General features: G+C 38.0%; 1 protein-coding gene across 1 annotated transcript; it reads right to left on the bottom strand.

Moving 5' to 3' along the window:
• Positions 1-11,554: 11,554 nt before the first annotated feature.
• On the bottom strand, positions 11,555-17,008 carry sri (sorcin). Its single transcript, XM_030781662.1, has 8 exons — positions 16,868-17,008; positions 14,062-14,154; positions 13,745-13,814; positions 13,392-13,435; positions 12,776-12,923; positions 12,502-12,615; positions 12,253-12,311; positions 11,555-11,882 (listed from the first exon to the last, which is right to left on the bottom strand). The coding sequence occupies exons 1-8, from the start codon at positions 16,913-16,915 to the stop codon at positions 11,856-11,858; spliced, it is 603 nt and encodes a 200-aa protein (XP_030637522.1). The 5' UTR covers positions 16,916-17,008; the 3' UTR covers positions 11,555-11,855.
• Between the last annotated feature and the right edge of the window lie 3,293 nt (positions 17,009-20,301).

Raw genomic sequence — 20,301 nt, 5'->3', positions numbered from 1 at the left:
TGATATACTTTATTGACACAGTGCAAGCACACATGCTCATACATCCTCATGTACGTCAAAACAAACGCATTTTACACACACGTGAACAATATTTCCTGAAACCGAAACAGCGCCCGACATCCACATTCACATGTTTCCACCCAGTTTAAATCGGCTTCTTTACCAAAGGTGTAACGGGTTGCAATGCTCTCTCACAGTATTGCAGTTTCTATACCGGTGCCCTCTGATAACCAGGTGACCCACCTTCTGGGTCAAAACACTTAACACTTTGGGTTGTGAAAAGCATTTTGAGGTGCCTCCCCTTAAGTTACACAATCCAGGTACTGGAATTCATATGCAAATGAAGCTGATGGGGATTCTACAGAATGAACATTAAAAAAAAAAAAAGGTGGATGTGGATTGAAGAGGAGCACCCAATAAGAAGCGTATATACAACACCTAAAGGATTAGTATGTGTCGGGGCTCTGGCTGGGCGTTTATGACCACTGGAGTCCTGTGTGTTTGTTTGGTGAGAGGGTGGGCCCCTAGGTCAACCAGAGACACGGTTACTCAAACATTATCTTATTAACTCAGAATTCTTTAAACACGCACGCACGCACACACACACACACACACACACACACACACACAGACACACAACTCTTTCTCTCACCTGAGCTAAAACACAACACACTCTAATAGCTAACTGAGTTTGTTTCAATTTTGTCTTTTCTTTTTGCGGATGTAGAATAGAGAGGGTAATTCTGGTATTGTTTAATATGTAACATGTACACCCTTTAATCTGGTCAGAGACACAAAACAACGGAAAACATCAGAGTCTACTGAATGAGATTCACTCTGTTTATGTGCTTTTATTATGATCTCCCTCTCATACATCCACAGTGAACTGTACATTAACATACACACCGCTTTCCCTCATGACTTTCCTCCTCTATCTTTTTCTTTTTCTTTTTAGTTTGGGCTCTTTCATTTGATTTATCGATATGATACAGAGCTACGCATATTTTTCACTTCTGTCTTATTACCAGTTCACTTTTTTCCAAAGGTTTAACTCTGAGTCTCCTAGTAAGTAGAGTGTGAGAGCACAATTTTTATCCTAAGATGTCAAAACATAAGACCTAGTTAATTGTGAAATTCTTTTAAGTGACATGGGGTGCTTATTTACCAAGCAAGGCTCACCTCAAACTGTAGGTGGCCTTTTGTGACTGCCTAATGTTTACTGCAAATCGTCTAGCGCCCTCTACTGGTTAATGTGTGAATAATTTGATATTTTAATTTCAAACCGATTCAGAAGAGAAGATAACTTATGTAACCCTGAATTCACATTTACATTGAATTGCAATTTATTGAAAAATAAACTCAGATCAATTTCAATCTAAATTGAAATAAATTTAAAGTCAGGTTGAGTTATAATGTGTCTCAGACGAGAATCAATCTTTCCAGTGTCTCAAACCAGCCGAACAACTGACATGGTGCGTACAACTACGTTATACGATGACTGCATCAAACACAGATTTCTGAGCAAATAACTGGACTGCACTGATAAACATAAAATATATTTTAATATATTAGATAATGATATACCCTCTTTGATGGCATGAAATAAAATAAACAGCATGACAAGAGTGACTAATACATTTGTCATTTTTATTGGTATCAACACACCATTATACAGCTAGGGCAGTGAAAACAAGCAACAAAATGATAAACAAGCATATTATATGATTCAAATGGACTATTCATAACAGAAAGTGAATAAGTCTCAGAGGTTACATTTTAACACTGTTTAATGGCAGATCAGCATCACTGTGTTGCTGTTACTGATTTTTCTAATCAGACCATTTAAACATTTACTTTTGTCAAATTAGGACTCCTTTATAAACAGTGGTCAAGTAAAAACAATGTCTTCTAGTTGATACATAAACTATTTAGGACAGACAGTCTTTATCAGATATGGTCTGAAGGGAAAATGCACAGAATGAGAGGCTGAGGTCCGGCAGTGTTCTGAAGAAGTGAGATGTGGGTTACAGGAGAGTGTCTCTGATGAACTGAAAATTCAAATGAATCCAAGTTATTATCTTGAAATTGAGACCTCAATTTAGGTCAGTGCGTCAAGCTACAGTGCAATTTATAGGTCGTGCAATAATCCAGGACATTTCACATCATAATCACACGCACAAAGATTCTCTAAACCACTAATGATAATTATTGGGTGATGAGAACTTAAATGTGATAATGTAATAATATAATAATGTAACCCCCTGTACTGACAGGTTTGGTCGACGGTAATTTTGCATGTTCTAGCATTTCGTTTGATCTCCTTCTCATTCAGTCATTCACTTTCTTTTCTGAAATCTCACTGAAAGGAGAATGAACATATAAAATGACATCTGAATATTTCAGGGGAAAAAACTGCTTACATCATCCAGAGCAAAACTGGCCATTACACAGTCACAAGGTAAGCCTGACATCCGATGAGATTTGAAGCGCTCTGAAATGAAATAAAAAAGAAAAAAAATACATTTTTAGGTTTAGATTTTAAAAAATAAACATTTTTCAAAATTGTTTCTTCATTATTATTATTATTATTGTTATTATTTTAAGTTTATTTTCTCTCAATGACATTGGTTAAGCATCTGTATTCACAGTCAGGGAAATCCTCCCTTTTGCATTTTACACACTAAAATTGGACGTCTTAGAAATCATTGACAACGATGCCCAAAATCTTCTGGGATCATTTTTCAACCCCATCAAAGTCACAACCTGATTTAAAAAAAGCCAAATACCTTTCAGAGTAGCAAGTCTTGTAAGAACGGCCACAAACTCATCATATTTGATTTCTCCAGCAACACTGTGGCGTTCCCACATCAGCTTAAAATTCAGGTCGTTCAGACGAAGGTCTGCAGAGCAAACCAAACGAAAGGATATAGATATTTCAACAACACCACAATGAGAGGAGCATTGGCCTTATTGGTTTTACGTGGAACCCTTAACAATGTAGGTCATCATTGCTAACCCACAGCCCGCAAACTGTTTAAAACGTATATGGTTTGTATGTGAAAATAAGAGCAACATTTTACCTCTGACCTGAAGTGCACTCTTCATCTGACTCTCTGTGATGCTACCACTGTTTTTGGCCCTATAGTCAGAAAATTCTCGCTTTATTGCAGACACATAATCCTCTAAACGCTGAAATTCTTGAGCGTCCAGTTTTCCAGATTTGTCTCTCTGGAGATGTTTGTTGAGAAATAAACATGTGGTGAACAGAAGTCAGCTTTTTGTTTTCAAGTTTTTCAGCTCAAGTTTTTGTTATAAGTTTATCGTAAGGATACATCCTTGTAAGACATCAATATGCGAGAGGTCTGAAGACTCAAAACTGCAATTGAAAAAGAACACATTAGTTTATGTTTAAATATACATGCATAACGCTGTTTAGCCAAGCCACAAGACCACTGGAGATTGTCAGTTTAACAAAGTATATGAACACAGAACAGGCGTTAATGCGTTTCAAACCTTCGTCTCCAAGTGAGTAGCCCAAGTCTTTGAGCTTTTCTTTAATATCAGCGGCAGTAAATTCCTTTTGTGGGGTAGAATGCACAAAATGTAATTTAATTCCTGATAAAAATGCGAATATCAACTGTTTCAGCATGAATATCACCTTTGAGTGAGTCAAATAATTGCATGCAAGAGGTCTTAGTATATGAACATATTTGCAAACTCACCTTTAGTGTATTGTCTAGCTGTGAATAAACAATAGAAGGTGAATATCAGAGGTCAGGGTTTAGACAGACAATAAATCTGCATTTACATAACACAAATTGGATTTCGTTAGTTACTGACTTCACTCGTCAAAGTTAATATAATGTTGACTGGAGTTTTTATCCTGAATTACAGGATCAGGATAAAAAAAAATGCTGCCCTATAAAAGTTATAGAGGTCTATATAAAGTTTTATACGTTCCCCCTAAAAAAATAGCACAGCAGGGCTGGCCCGACGCGTAAGCCAACTAAGCGCCTGCTTGAGCCCCTCGTGGCCACCAGAGTGCCCCCAAGAGCGCATGAAATGTCCCACAAGATGGCTTGAAATTTTTTTTATTATTTTTATTATGTTAATGGTAATGATACAAAACCGCAATATTATGTTAACGGGCTGGCTAGCTAATACTACTGGTCTAGTCAATTCCCGCTGCCTCTGTCAGAGCTCGTGTCACGTTCATGCTCATGCGCACTGTAACAGATGCGAACTGCATTTTGATGCAAGCACGGTCAGTCTGTCCAGAGCGGAGCTTTTCTGAGCTCAGATTGATCAAGAACTACTTGAGATCTTCCACGGCACAAGAAAGACTGAGTGGACTTGCACTAATTAGTATCAACAACAAAGTCGGCTGTCAGATCTCTTACAGCATTGCCATAAATGACTTTGCCTCCAGAAAAGCCAGGAAGCACAGATTCTGAGGAGAAAGTGGAATACTGAGGTAGTTTGTAAGAGGAATAAATAAGAAGAGTAAATGCCTGAATTAAAGTAGTTTATTTTGGAATTTTTCTCATTTTTTTCTGAACCTTTTGCACATCTGTAATGTAGTTTTCAAGAATAATTATTCAGCTTTATATTTTATTCTTGAACCATTATTGTCATCTTGCTACAGCTTCCTCTGTTCATTTAATGTTATTATTTAAGTTTTTTTTTATGTATTTAATATTGTCTGTTTTTTACATTTGCATTTATTTTTTATATAAGAAGGAAACTTTACTGAGGGAGGTACTGTTTATCTAAGTTATTTGATTTTAATTGTAGTTGCAATTTTGCATGTTGCAAATTTTTTTTAAACCAAAAAAAAATTAAAGTGGTTAACTTGTTTACAGTAAATGCATTGTCTGCTGGTTTATTTCATTACTTTTCAATACACCACATTCAGTGTGCCACTGAGTACTGCATTACTTTGAATATTAAAGTGCACATTAACACAAGACCACTCTTGTGAGTTTGGTACCTTTTAAGATTAAAAACTATAGAAGGGTAAAAACATGTCAGGTTGACATTGTTATGATGCAAGCAACACAGCTAAAACTAATAAAATTGATAATCGGTGTGTTAGATTTACAGTAGGTGCGCACATGATAAAATATTGACGATAGTCTATAGTATTGGTGGCGGCAAGGCAGTGGGGGTCCCCCAAATCATATTCTGCTTAGGGCCCCATAAAGGCTTGGGCCGGCCCTGTGGCACAGTAATGAACCCCTAGTAACTTTTGAACTACGGGATCAAAGAAGAACTGAAGACGTAGTGAAACAGTATCATTCATTCCCAGCCAAAAGGATAGAGCAGGGGTGGGCAAATCCAGTCCTGGAGGGCCGGTGTCCTGCCGGTTTTTGTTTTCACCTCTTAGCTATCTGTTGATTTTCACTTTGAAAACAGGTGTGCATGCTCTTCAGCCAATCAGAGACTGTATTTAGTTGGTCGACAAGAAAAACAGCAGGACCATGGCCCTCCAGGACCGGATTTGCCCACCCCTGGGATAGAGAGACGAAGCATTGAAATGTCACTTACATCTCGACACGATGCAGTACTGAAAGAGTCACATGCCAGCTCGCTTGGCCAGTCAAAGCCAAACTCCTTTAAAACCTTTTCACAGCTTGCTCTCGTTCTCTCGCATGTGGTTTTGCACGGAGGCTGAGCTTTTCCATTCACGCATTTAGGGAGGTACACGCTGCAGAGAAGGCTCTTCATCTCGGGTGAACACTGGAAGTCTACGATGGAAGAGAACTTACTGAGCAGAGCGCTACCCGCCGCTTCCTGAGACTGGTGTCCCAACATGTTGGGCATGACGGTCTGGTAAGTCATGTCATCGCAGAATGGAACTGTGATCTTTTGACAAGACTCAGGAGCTCCCTTCTCCTGAAAACAACAAAAAAAAAAGTCCAAAAGTCATTTTTTTGATTTTCGGTCATGCACAACATGACACCAAGGGCATAAACACAAATTTTCGTGTGTGTGGGCCGTATTTCAACAGCTGTAAAACGCAGGGATACGCGCAAGTGGATCAGTTCGGCATTTTTAAATGTCTGTTTCCTCCTGTTAAAGCTCACCTTAATCACAATATTCACCTTAATCACAATAGCAAACTACTTTTAACCGGATATTCTTTCATGTGTCTCAAGATCAAACTTAAACCCTAAATTTAGATGGAATAACTCTGACCATTGAATGGATTCAAAATGCAAAGGGGCCCGTGTGTTGGATTGGTTTCTTTCGTCCAGAAATGTTTTACTGATCAAGTGTCTGAAGAGAAGAACAAAGTGTGACAAGTCGGTACCTATGTTCATCACATGCTCCACTCAGAAGACCCGCCGGGGCAGAGCGGGTTCTCCTCTTTGAGGGAGGAGCAGGCGAGCAGATTTTTCACAGGTGAAGGACTTAGCACTACATTTGATGTGCTTATGATTAATACATGTAAAACTATGAATAAATTTGTACTCGATTTAATGGTGTTTAAACAAATTGGCCATTGTGATTAAAAAAAAAAAAAAAGAAATACATTGTGATTACAATTCTGCACAAAACCATCTCCCTTGAACTGCAGTGTCACAATGCATCCAATGAGAAACAGGCTTATTTACAAGAAAAATTTACACGCAAGTGGAATTCGAAGCTTTAGGCCACTTTGCAGGTAACAGGTTTTCTCTTTTGGTTTGCAGTACTCATGTCTTCTGTGAAACAACAAAGCATAACAACCTTTGACACCCAGCATCAAGACTGCATGTCCCTCTGTCCACAGACACATAAAACTGACACATAAAAACTGACACATAAAACATATACAACTGTTAAAAGTAAAACTCCAGCCGCAAATACAAACACAAAAACAACAAAATAATGTGCACAAACAAACAGATAGATAGATAGATAGATAGATAGATAGATAGATAGATAGATAGATAGATAGATAGATAGATAGATAGATAGATAGATAGAAACAAAATCTAAAAGGTCTTGAAAATGAATTCTTGCTTGAGTTTTAAGTAGCTACTTTTCTTTGAAGTGCTTACCACTTAGTGCTCTGTAAGGAGAGAGATGGGATTAAAGTGTGCTGGAACAGGGCCTGGACAAGGCAACGTAAAACTGCTCAACTTGCGTAACACTGAGTAACCTAACCCTTGTGTGGCGTTCGAGTCTGTGGGACCCATTTTCAATGTTTACTAAAAGAGAAATGATGCAGTGAATTATATTTTCAACCTCAGACTCACTGGCCCTGGTTCATTTTCTGTTAAGTGAAGAACATGTAAAAGAACACATTTTCACTGAGTGCACCCCCCCCCCCCCCCCAAACACACACACACGCACACACACACACACACATACATTTATATTACATGTGTGGTGTTTGGGTCCACTGGACACGAGGGTAATATAAGTGTGGGAATTGTAGTTTAAAAAAAATGATTGTAGAAGAGAGAGAAGCTTTGGAAGATGAAGATGAAGAGTTTTCAGAATATAAGGATCACGTTTCTATCGCGTTTCTGTCAGTTCAGAAGAGGATGAGATTGAGCCTCAGCCAGCCCCTGGACCAGCAAAATCACATTTTATCACAAAAAACAAGTAGCACTTTTATTGATAAACGTGATCTAATGTAAATGCAAATCTCTGTGATGTCCTCTGCATTTAAGACCGGTAGCGAACACACACACACACGGAGGACATTGGGGTTAACTGCCTTGCCCAAGGACACACAGCCGTGGATGTTAGTCCTAGGAATCAAACCAGCAACCCTCTTGTCACGAACTAGTTTGCTTACCTCTAGACCACAGCTGGCCCTAGCAGAGGTAAATGGCTATTATTAACCATATATGCTGTCTATACTGCTTGTAATTGAGACAAACAACATCGATTAAGTATTTTTACATAAATATTATGGCCATATTGTTTTAAAAACTCATTAATGTTGTGGGTCCACCAGACCTGCAAACATTGGGTGAGTAACAAATATATGAACACCACACAAAGTTTAAGTAAGGTCTCCATAACTAGAGAAGAATGCTCTCCTGAGCGGCCTCCTAACCTCCTACCGCGTGTTCTGGCAGGTCCCATTTATTACTGACATTTGGAGAAAATGGCTCTTTTTTATGAGAACACGTTTTTTGCCTCCTGAGGCCAGAGCAGGGATTTGGAATTTTTAGTGCACGCACGCGCGCACGCACACGCACACAAACAATTACGCACAGACACACACACGCACACACACACTCACAATTACGCACACACACACACACGCACACACACGCACACACACGCTCACAATTACGCACACACACACATGCACACACACACTCACAATTCTTTGCCAGACCCAGTATAATTGCAGTATAAAACAATTAACATGTAACAGGCTGGGTTAGCAGATATCGTCTAGCTTATACCTCTAAGAAATCCCATTTATGCCAGTAAAGGCCAAAGAAAACATTATTTTTTAAAAATGAAGTGCTTGTCTTAACATCAAGAATTTTCTTTATGTTACAAGGAATAATGTGTGAAAAATCCTAATATAAGAACACATTGGAAACCCATCTGAACAGCACAAATGTTTGAATATTGTTTAAAAAACAAAAAACATGTTCAGTTTAACTGAAACAAAGCACTTACAGCCTCACATGAATCTGTAGGGAAGGACTCGCATTTCAGACTTTCGGGCCAAGTGAAACCAAATTTGTTCATGAGTCCAATACAGCCTCCTCTAGCTTTTTCACAGGTAGATCTGCATGGAGCCTTTGCTTTGCCATTCACGCACTCGGGAGCGTACACTGAGCAGAGGAATGACTGTATCTCAGGGGAACACTGGACTTTCACAAGAGGATAAAACTGATGTACTTCCAAGCCAGCGTCTTCTTGACTGGAATGTCCGCGCCAGTTAGGCATCACTGTCTGTTTATAGGGTAAATCTTTGCATAATGGAATGTTAATTGGCTGGCAAGATCCTGAAGAGGGTTGAGTTTCCTTTCCCTGTGTAAAGATAAAAATTGGTTTTATGTTACAGTATTCCTTCAACACTACAAATCTGATTACGCAACCTATGTGAAACATCTGGAAATCAAACTCAAGGATGCACTTACTTTCTCTTTGCAATGTCCAATGGAAACTGCAAACAGGAATCCCAACACCAAAGCAGGTAGCGTCCCCTTAATTTTAATCAGCCTCATTTCTCATCAAGCAGGGTTCTCCACTGGTTCAGGTCTCTTGAAATAGACTTGTTAGACTAAAACTTTTCACTTAAGGAATTTGTTCAGAGACTATATTTTCCCCTGGACTCTTGGGCGGGACTTAGGCAGAGAAGAGAAAGGAGGGGAGAGATGTGTTCTCTTTCAAGTCAGTTGTGTAAAGGTCACCAACATGACTGAATCATGCCTGTGCTAGCTACCAAGAACCAAAATATGTTAAAAAAAAAAAAAAAAGACATTCATTGTTAATGTTTGCTTGGCAACATGCATCACTGAGATATGACAGAATTCACAAACTTGTATTTCTCACTCTCTGGAACTAAAACATGATCAGTTCATTGAGAACTCTTTGTACAATCCCAAATTTTTTTTAGGTTGTCAACAATACAGCTCATACATTCTCACATTTTACTGATTTTGTGTTTTACACTGGTGTATGAAACTGATGAAAAAAAAATGACAAAAATATTGTTGAGGTAATGCAGTAAGTACACATAATCTTGTTACACAGATTTGCTTTTTGTACACTACCATTTCTCATTTAGCTCAGTGAGCCTGATTTTTTTTGGATTATGCTCTCACAGTTATAAACTTCTTCACAGGAAAAGTCAGCAAGTTTATGTGTGTACAGAAAATATAGATTTTCACCACAATATCTTTGATTAATGACATTTTCATCTCAGTTTCAGACTGTAGAAATCGTCTTGAAAATGGCTGTAACTGAGCAGATAAGTGTATGAATCAGTTTTGTAAATCTGTGATGCAAAAGTGACCAGTGCAGTAATTGAGGAAAGATTGCAGACCTGTGCCAGAAACCTGTCAGCTCCTTCAGTGATTCACTATCAGTCAAGTCCGTTGTCTGTTTTTTCATAGTATTTCACCTTGTTCAGACGGTGTACTCTGAGACGTTTGTAACATTTGGGAAAAATCACATTTTAACCATACATGTTTTTTCACCAAGTATAGACCCTGCTTAATTTATCTATCAATATAATTGTTGTAAATTAAATAAAGAAAAATCAGTTTCTCTGAAAAGAATTCATGTTCAAACTCTTGACGACAGTGCAGTTTTGTGCAAATGGGGTGCATTATAGAACAGTAGCACTCTATACAGCATAGGCACCGCTGGTACGACTTACTCTGGTTCTGCAGAAGAATAGGCTGAGCTTTTGACATTGACTACACTCAGATGTGTTGGTCTTTAAAGAATCCACCACATAATTCGCCCTTCACAATGGCTCAGTGGTTAGCACTGTTGCCTCACAGAAAGGCCTTTTCTGTGTGGAGTTTGCATGTTCTCCCCGTGTTTGCATGGGTTTCCTCCGGGTGCTCTGGTTTCCTCTCACCATCAAAGACACGTATGCTAGGATTAATACTCCTGTCAGTGACCTTAACCACAGCAGCGGCAAAAAGACCTGGAGATGGTCCCCAGGCACCTGCAGCTGACCACTGACAGGAGCGTGAGAGTGTGTGCACTGCTCTAGTGTGTGTGTACTCACTGGTGTTCAGGATGGGTTAAATGTAGAGGTGGCAGTTCACTGTTCACCGCTCTAATATGTGTGTGACCAATAAAAGTACTTCTTCCTCTTACAGTTCATGTCAATAATCTGATATTACTAGTTGGACTTGTGTGACTCACTTGACGTTGCTGTTTTTATTTAGTGTGAATAGTATCTGATTGTATTATTAACATTTAGTTTAGACAATCTAGACCAAACAGTAACTAGACCTTCCTGATCTAGAATATCTGTTGTGAAAAAAAGGGTGTGAGAAATTGTGATCAGACCAAATCTGTCAGTGCCAAAGATTTGGTAAGTAACACCCCTTAAACTAATACTTTATGATTTTTTTTAACGTCACATCAAGTTGTTAGTCCTCCCTGTGGGCTAGACACTGCATTAACAATTCATTGATTTAGCTGGTGCTTCTTAGCTATTTTTTTTTTTAGTCAGAATTTGCACGCTTGTGGACCAACCTTGGGGTTAAGAGCCTTGTGTGAAAGACAGTGGCAGAGATCTGTTGTGTTTTACAGCTAAACTCATAGCCCTGTGGCTACTAAGTTGTATCCTGTTTACCACAAAAAAGCCATGAACATGCCACATACGGTTCAAGCAGCAGACAGGCGAGACTGAATATTTACAAGCAGTTTAGCATTGAGGCAGAATCGGTTTACGCCTTTGATGTCTTCTGGACTACACAATTTGAGAATTAACAATTTAACACTATGAGAAACTGCATAAGCAACATGAAATAATACAATGATAAAATGTTGAGCAGCAAATAACTTCAATGAAATTCAGTTTGTTACTCCAAGCTGGAGATCAGAAATGACAAACAAAACAAGATGCGATTTCAAAGCTATGTTTATTCATCTTCCTTTACTTTGATTCCTCTATCCAATTAAGCGAATTCAGGAAAATTATTTGGATTACACCATTTATATGTGTGTTGATGTTAGTATATAAAATCAACATAAGCATACATCAGTTGAAATGTATACAATGACAAACTTGATATTACAGAAGTGGTCATTTGTAAATATGAGAAAATTTAAAAAAGCATTTAAAAAAATAAGCTCAAGCACATAGATGATATCCCTGTATTTCAAAGCCACAGTCCAGGGAGTTCTTGTCCAGTGAAATTCCCTTAGGTACTCATGGTGCACTGGATAAACTGGAAAAGAACCAAAGTCAGTGGTGAGTATTTTTACTCATGCATAAGCACAGTGCACACTGCATACACACCACTGCTAGCAGACCATTTTACCTATATGGTGTGGTCTAGTAAGACTTTGATTTTTCTACCCAAATATCTTTGGAACAAACCGTGTACTAGAAGCAGTGCAACATTAGACATAACAGAGGAGTATCTATACAGGCTGTCAGCTCTCTGCCCACTGTGCTGACCCACTGTGTGGGGTAAAAGAAAAATAAGGAATAGCACAATAATGCAATATTGACAGATGGTTGTAATAACTAGATAAAGTTCCATTGTGTTTATCCTAAAAAAAAAGGACATATGTTTTCAATTATTTTAGCCTTACCTCATCGTATGGAAATGTAGCCACTCCCTGTTGAGCTTGGTCTCTCCTTCGGAAGATGTCTGAATAAAACACAACCGCAGAGAGATGGATTTTAAAAACAAAACAAAAAAACTGTAAGCATTCAAATTCAAACACACACACACACACACAAACACACAAACATTGCACAGAAAGACCTTATATCGCTTTATTACTAAGTAAGGCTTAATTAAAAAAAAAAAAAAAAAAAAAACAGAAAAAGAACCTTACCAGTCAATGTTCTCAGCTTCACACAGCATGCCACATAATCATCAAAAGTGATCTTTCCTTGAGTGCTATAGCGCTTGACAATACAGTTCATCGCTTGAGGGCTCAGATTATAGCCTGAACAAGGACAAAAAATAACATATGAATAATCAAAATACCTTCAGACTGTGTGTTCATATATATATATATGACTGAAAAATATAAACTCTTCTGAAAATAAGCGATCGGAATTCCTCAATTTCCAGTTATTATGGTAAATTGTGGTAATGTGGGGTACCCATGGAAGTGACAGCCTGACGCATTTCATTGGGGTCCACTGTCCCACTTTGGTCTCTGTCAATGGACATGAAATGCTGCTTCCAACCATTCAGCACACCCCAGAGCTCCTTAAATTCATTAAAGCCCATTGTGCAGGACATGTCTCTCTGAAGAGTAACTCAGTCAAGGCATATAACAACAATAACAACAGCAATAACAACAACAACAACAACAACAATAATAACAACAATAATAATAATAGCCAGATTAAAATAGCCTAGATAAAAGAGAAGCAAAGAGCATGTTGTAAAGAGAGCACTAATCAGTTCATTAAGTAAGAGGCTGATGGAGAGAGTGAAGACGAGAGCAGGTAAATGAAAAGACAAACATGAGTGCTGTGAAATGAAACATTAAAAGCAAGTTGAAAGAAACGTGTTTTGAATGATTACTTAAGTGTGAAAAATGAATCAAAGTCCTTAATGTCTTTGGAGAAGCTGTGATCCTCAAATCCAAACAAAAAAACATTTAACAGTCTTTACCTTAAAAGAGTGAAAAGAATTTGCGTGACAAATTCTTTTATAACAGCTTGTTGAAGATCGTTTTGAACTTTCTCCACAGCATTAACAAAAGGATACGTCAAGCATGTTGATCATCAACCTGCATGTTTCCAAGTTGAAAGCTGTCAAAGATAAAGACGGTTGGGCAAGAGGTTTTCTTTTCTTTGAGGCAATTTGTCTTAATGCATGAAACAACTTTACAATGTAAAAGCATTATTATGGATTTTGAAATGATTGTCACATAAAACCAGAAGGAATTTTTACAATATCACCAGCCATTGTTTTTTTTGTTTTTTTCCCCTTTTTTTCAGACTTTTTTTTTTCCTGGGACATTAGGGGGTTGTAAACAGGTGTTCCTAGCAACCCTTTTACAACCTAAGAAAGATGACATCTCACAGGCACACCCACATAGCAGACACAAAGGATCTTACGTTTGTAGCCACCAGCAAAATTGGCCTGAGTGAGGCAAGCCTGAAGCTCCTCAGCAGATATTTGACCATCCTAGGAAAAAAAAAAAAAAACAAATAACCGCAGTCAGTCATAAGGAAAAAATGACACTTGGGTGAGGGGAAACATACCATCATATGCATATCTTATCTGAAGGGAGTTTCACAAAACCTCAATAAAAGTCATGAAAAAAAAACAAACAAATTGTCATCCAAAGTCCATTTTCCATGACATTAGAAACATGGCTTCATTCCGACGAAAGTGATTGTGGATAACTTAGAGAAAATTCTGATCATCTCACCTGGCCAGCGACGGCGGTAAAGTATCCGAAGAGAGGGTCCTGCTGCTGCCCAGGTATTCCTCCAAAACCAGGGGCACCAGGTGCACCTCCATACTATTGGGGAAAAAAAAAAGATTTTTTAAAGAATTTCCTTTGCACTAAACTTACCATACTGTACTTAAAAGTTCATAAACAACTTACGTGCATATCTATATCTATATCCATCTATCTATATCAAACATAAATTGTTTTTTATACAAGTTGTTCACATAAAGACAGACAGACACACACACACACACACACACATATATACATATACATATACATATACACACACACACATATATATATATATATATATATATACATATATACATATATATATATATATATATACACACACACACATATAAACATGTATATATGAGATTCCATTCACCTTGCACACAGATTGCATGGTAAAGTTATCTAGAGCAACACTGAACAGAGGTAGATTGGTTTATGCCACATCTGAGTGGACTGCCAAGGTTTACCATGAAAAGTCTGTGGTGTAGTGGTTTGACCTATTTTCATATCTCACACAACCTTCCTCCATTCAGAGTACAATCTCTGTGGCTTTTATGGTTTATCTGCCCTGGGGTCTTCCAATTAACTTTCAGTATTTGATAGTACATTAAGTATCACAATCATTAAAGAAATTTCAATAAAAGGTAAATATTTGTTCATAACATCTCTGTATAAAATGATGAGTTCAATATTGTACCACTTCATGATTTATTGGTTATCTTATATATTATGAAGAATTATTGTAAAAATAATTTATGCAATTACAATTTGTTGAACCAGTTGTTCAGGTTAAACATACAGTCGATCACTATAGATGGTATGTACAGCAGCCATACAACATCTTAAATGATTTGAACGCTTCAACAGTTCTTCTCTAGGTTGTCAGAATGTGAACTGTTTTGTGGATGCATGGCTAACAGAGAACTTTCTGTAAAGCTCCAGAACAGAGAAAAAAGAGCAAGAACATTTAAACAGTACATCCCGTGAATTCATTGTAGTGTGCGCTCTCATTCGCACTTACATTTAGCTCAGTAGTAAAAGATCAAACTCATCAGGCCGTCTTGATTTTCCTGTTTATTTATCCATATCAAAGTCTAAAATGACAAGCATCAGTCATGAACTGATTTTATGTGGCATGTGCTACACTCTCTTTCACCTAAAACTGACACATTCAAGAGGTTCTAAGGAACATGGTACATTTTGTCCTGCATTGTAAGAGTGAGACTCACAAAACCTTAAGGTGCCTTTTTAGATTCCATCTTTGGGCTATATTTTTGAATCTCTGTAAGAAGTCATAAAATTCCTTTTCAAACCTGAGACAGGTTTGCAAAAGAATCAGTGGTTGCTAAGGCAAATCTTACAAACAGAACTTTCTGGAGGCCCTGATAAGCACTCCCCAATAACAGAAGGTCTTTGTTAGATTGTGGATAAGGGTCTAGAATGGCAAATAACTTTTAAAATGAATTTCACATTAGTCTCAAGTCCTAACTGAACACTACATCATATTCATGGACTACGTATTTGTATTTGGACTGTCAATTTCAACTGGTAACAGTAAATTTCATTTGCTGTCCAAGTGCCACTGCTTGTGAATATACTTCCACTGTGTTTGTTTGATTATCCCCCAATCTGTGATTCTCACTCTATTGTTAGTTTAACCAACTGAACCACTTCACTAGCAATGAAGTATGGGAAACTTTCGTTACTTATCCCAATATTTACTATATTAATGAACAGCGAACAGAAATATATGGCAAAAGTGTGTTTACGAGGCTTTATAGTAAAATAGCATATTTTGGCTGATCTATAAGTGATAACTACGGGCTCTCAATGCTTTAACAAACATCGTGTAATTACTTACTGCACTCTCTCTTGCTATAAACTTTATGTTTAGGTTGTACTATTATTCAAACCCCCCCCCCCCCCCGTGTTTCAGGAACCCTATGTTTCACTGGAACTTCCCCGTGTGTTTCCTAATCCCGTTCCTGTACGCCCACAGCAATGCACTTTACGACTTTCTCCGGTTCAACACGACTGAACTCATCAACATATTGTTAAGGCCTTCATTTGCTGCATTTAAGTAGGGAACAGTCTCATATGTTCTGAGTTGGGGTCTTCCGGTGCAGAACTGAGACATTAAGTATTTCCACATTTCACACTACCTGTCCTAAAGCCTGCAGAGATGTGAAATACATTGTGTTACTTTATAGATATCGGCCATGACGACACAGCCCTCTTCAAAAAGGGTGTGTTTACGAGAATTACCAAACACGGATTATGCGCTTTTTAATTGGCTATGCGCTGTTATGTAAATCGGCAACTTTGCGCAGATTTTGCGGACTAAGATTGTTCTCCAAAACACCCAGTATGAACCATGGCTGTAGAAATAAATCCGAAAGTAGTTAACTGTAGAAATGAGGTTGGAAGATAACGTTTTCCGGTAGTGGAAGAAGAGTCAGAAAGTACAAAGTACATTATTTCACTAAGTGTTGTGACTGATGAGACAATAAAAATACTAATACGTTATATACACAGGGAAACATCTTGACGGCTCACAGAACTGCGAAAAAGGATTCATAGATTGCTGAAACAATACTGATCTAGGCAATAGACTGTAAGGTGACCTATATCCCAAGCTTTGATTAATGTAGCTATCCTTAATTCTTAGATTCTTAATGAGGTATCTAACCTTAATTCAATCAACTTCGGCAACACTTGATGCATAAGCCTGGCTCGGTAGCCCTTGGATTTACATACTTACCCCTCCAGGGTATCCCGGCTGAGGAGCGCCGTAACCTGGATAACTCATTGTCTCTATTCTTCAAGGAAAATGTTTAAATTTCGAAATTCTTCAGTTAATTAATTCTGTTTGAGAGATTCGCCCTTTCTATGCACCTCACAAGCCACTCCTTTTTCCTGAATAGGGAGGGTCAGTGTTCACGGATGGTGGGCGGGCATTCTTACGCACTATCTAAAGAACTGATACCGGCATCACTCTCGTTTGTAGACAAATGCAAAAACACGTCAAGAAACACGTTGATGTGTACTAATATCGATTGTTCTTTGTGCAACCTATGAAAGCCGACATGAATAGGATGTCATCCACACATAAATATTACATGGTCTGGGATCTTCTGTGCACATAATCACACAATTGCGGTCCCATTCAGGAGAGGGTCGACCTCAGTATAGTGGCCATGGCCAGAAAGTGAATCGTCGTTTGGTCGTACTTTACACCACTTAATGTGAACAACGCATCGTTGTCATATTTGTGCTGAGAAGGAATCACATGCCGACCGTCTTTGCAAATATTTGCGCAGCACTCACGCAGAACTGCAAGATGAGGTACAGCATTACACTAGTGACAGTAAGAAAATATCCGGCAAAAACAAGTTTCTCTCAGAATTCAAGGGGAAACCTCGCTAGAATAAAAGACGTGAAACGTTCATGGTTTAACGCCCTCGCAACTATATTTGATAGCAGTCTATATCATTAACATCATACTGTTGTATCAAGTGAGTAAAACACCTCATAACAGACAATTACTGCTACAACATATACTACATAAACGTAATATATAGAGTAGATTTCTGGTCTTTGGCAATATCATATATCAAAATGAATGAACAACTACATTATGCTACGTAAGTCACACCTGTAATTTCAAACATAATTAACCAACCAAAGAAAGACAGAAAGAAAGTATTCATTTGTCTTATTAAACAAAACACGAGTAGGAAAACACCATAATGTTTTTGTAATGATATATTACTTATTCATTCTCCAATCACTGTATTCACTGTATACTGTTCTGTATTCTAGTATTTCCAGTTAGCTACTTAGATCATTTGAGGAATTCATCTGGGTTGGCTGGACTTCAGTCTCAGTTTTCAGTTTGAGTTTGTGCATCTTAGCTTCCTATGGCTGTAGAAAACGTATACCTTATAACCTTTGTGGTTTACACTATTATGAAACTGTATTATGACTGCAAAGTGCATTTTGCTTCCTTAACTATCACAGTCTGTCCACGATCCTTAACAATCCAGAATAAGCTGGTCTAATGTTGTTATGAGAAGAGATACAATACAGTGAAGTATTCATAACCAAAACAGTTTTTTTCTTCTAAGCTGTTTGGTCTATGCACACTGACATTCATTTTAAAAATGTCTAAAGGGTTTATGTCAATGAATGGTCACATGTTACTATCATACATCCATTTTGACTTGTAAAAGGCTATCATTGTCCCTCCCTCATCCTGCTTGGACAGGAAACTCTGTGTCGTGTCTCATGCTACTGGCTGTGTGAGACCTGTACATCCTTACACAAGGTGACGCCCTGTGTGCTACTTCAGACATCTGAGGTCCGTTGACCAATATACTCAAGGACGGTTGATTTGACTGTTGATTGAAAATTTCACCAGCATGCATCCACACAACTGGTGCTCATCAAATCGGGAATTGCTCAACAATTGCAAAAGGGAAAGACATCTTTGCCAATTCAGCTGTGATCACCCGATACAACAGGAGGAGGAGGAGGAGGTGGTGGTGGAGGAGGAGGTGATGTGTGAATGGGAGAACCCAACAAGGTGCTATTATACAGGTACGATAAGAAAATGAAATAGCCTAAAATAGCGTAATGTGCTCTATGTTGTGCAGTTACATAAGTATAGTGCTGTCATTATGTCTTAAGATCATGGTAAAGTAAGCTACAGTCTTGTATTTCTACATGTTAGTGTTTTCACTGTGCAATAGTGTGTGTTTTCCGTAGAATATCTCCATTGCTCACTTATTATTCGATATATGTACGTGGTTATTGCAGATAATGGAGATTTGAATTATTTCTGTATCAACCACTCCCTTTCTGCTTTGCCAGCATGAGCAGATGACTTGAAACTGAGACCATATTCAAACTCAGCAGGCCTGCTGGCACAGGGAAGAGAAGAGGCAGACGCATGATATTACATAAGACTGCAACAAAAAGAAACTACCATTCTGTCTATATTTCTTCCTAGCTTATTTCCCCTTTTGTGTGTTCTTCAACCAGGTGTTCAAGGTCACAATCAAGAACAGGCAGATGCATGACATTACGTCAGACTGAAACAAAAACAAACTACCATTCTGTCTATATTTCTTCCTAGCTTATTTCCCCTTTTGTGTGTTCTTCAACCAGGTGTTCAAGGCCACAGTCAAGAACACATACACATCCAGCCAGACTGGTACAGTATTAATCATCCGGCGGAGTCTGGGCCAATCTACAACAATCAAGTAGGAATTTTAAGATTAGGGGAACTGGAGCAGGAGCAGGATGTCACTGATGTGTGGATGGGTCCTATAGGCCAGCCATGGTGTGATGTCAATGACCAAGATCTGCCACAGCCTCACACCAGTCACTTAACAAGTGAAGTCACTGAGACTCATGACTGTATGTTTCTGCATAGGCCTGTGAGAAGATGGGATATGGGTAACCCCTACCATTGGCCTCATTCAGCTGTCCCCTGTTTTGGTGGTAGGTGTTCATCTGTCATATATATATATATATATATATATATATATATATATATATATCTCAATACACCCAAGGGGAGAGATTGTTAAATGATTGATGTGTCTTTTTTCATAGTGAGGAAGACATTAGTAGTTGGAGTTGAAGTGGATGTTGTGGAGGAAGTGATATTTGAGGATGCAGAAATACTTCAAGAGCAGACAATGTGCGTATAAGAAATAAATGAGCCACAAAATTTCTCATCCTGTTTCATATATCATAAGTGTACTGCTGGCAATGTAATCTTTATTAGTTTATTACGTAGATGCGTATCCTGTCTTATCAACTACATTCACTTTGTGTAATATTTATGTTTTAGGTTGGAGAGATTTTCTGAAAGCCCTGTGATGGAGAAAACCTCAACACATGATGAACAACTAATATAAATGACTTTCATTTATACTGACCTCACCTTTGTTATTTTTGTTCATTGATATTTTGTATTTTAATAATAATTTTCATTTTATTTTTATTTTTATTCTATGAGACATCAAGCAAAATGCTTGAGAAAACACTCTTGATTTTATTTTTGTTTAAGAAAAGAATAGAATATATCTTTATTGTCATTGCACAAGTACAACGAGATGAAGGTTTGCTCCATGTTATAAAAAACAATAAAGAAGGCAAAAATAGAACAACAATGAACAGTAATGA

The sequence above is a fragment of the Chanos chanos genome, chromosome 8 (assembly GCF_902362185.1).
Source record: "Chanos chanos chromosome 8, fChaCha1.1, whole genome shotgun sequence".
NCBI classification, from domain to species: domain Eukaryota; kingdom Metazoa; phylum Chordata; class Actinopteri; order Gonorynchiformes; family Chanidae; genus Chanos; species Chanos chanos.
The sequence above is the reverse complement of the archived record's forward strand: the minus strand, read 5'-3'. Positions and strand labels throughout refer to the sequence as shown.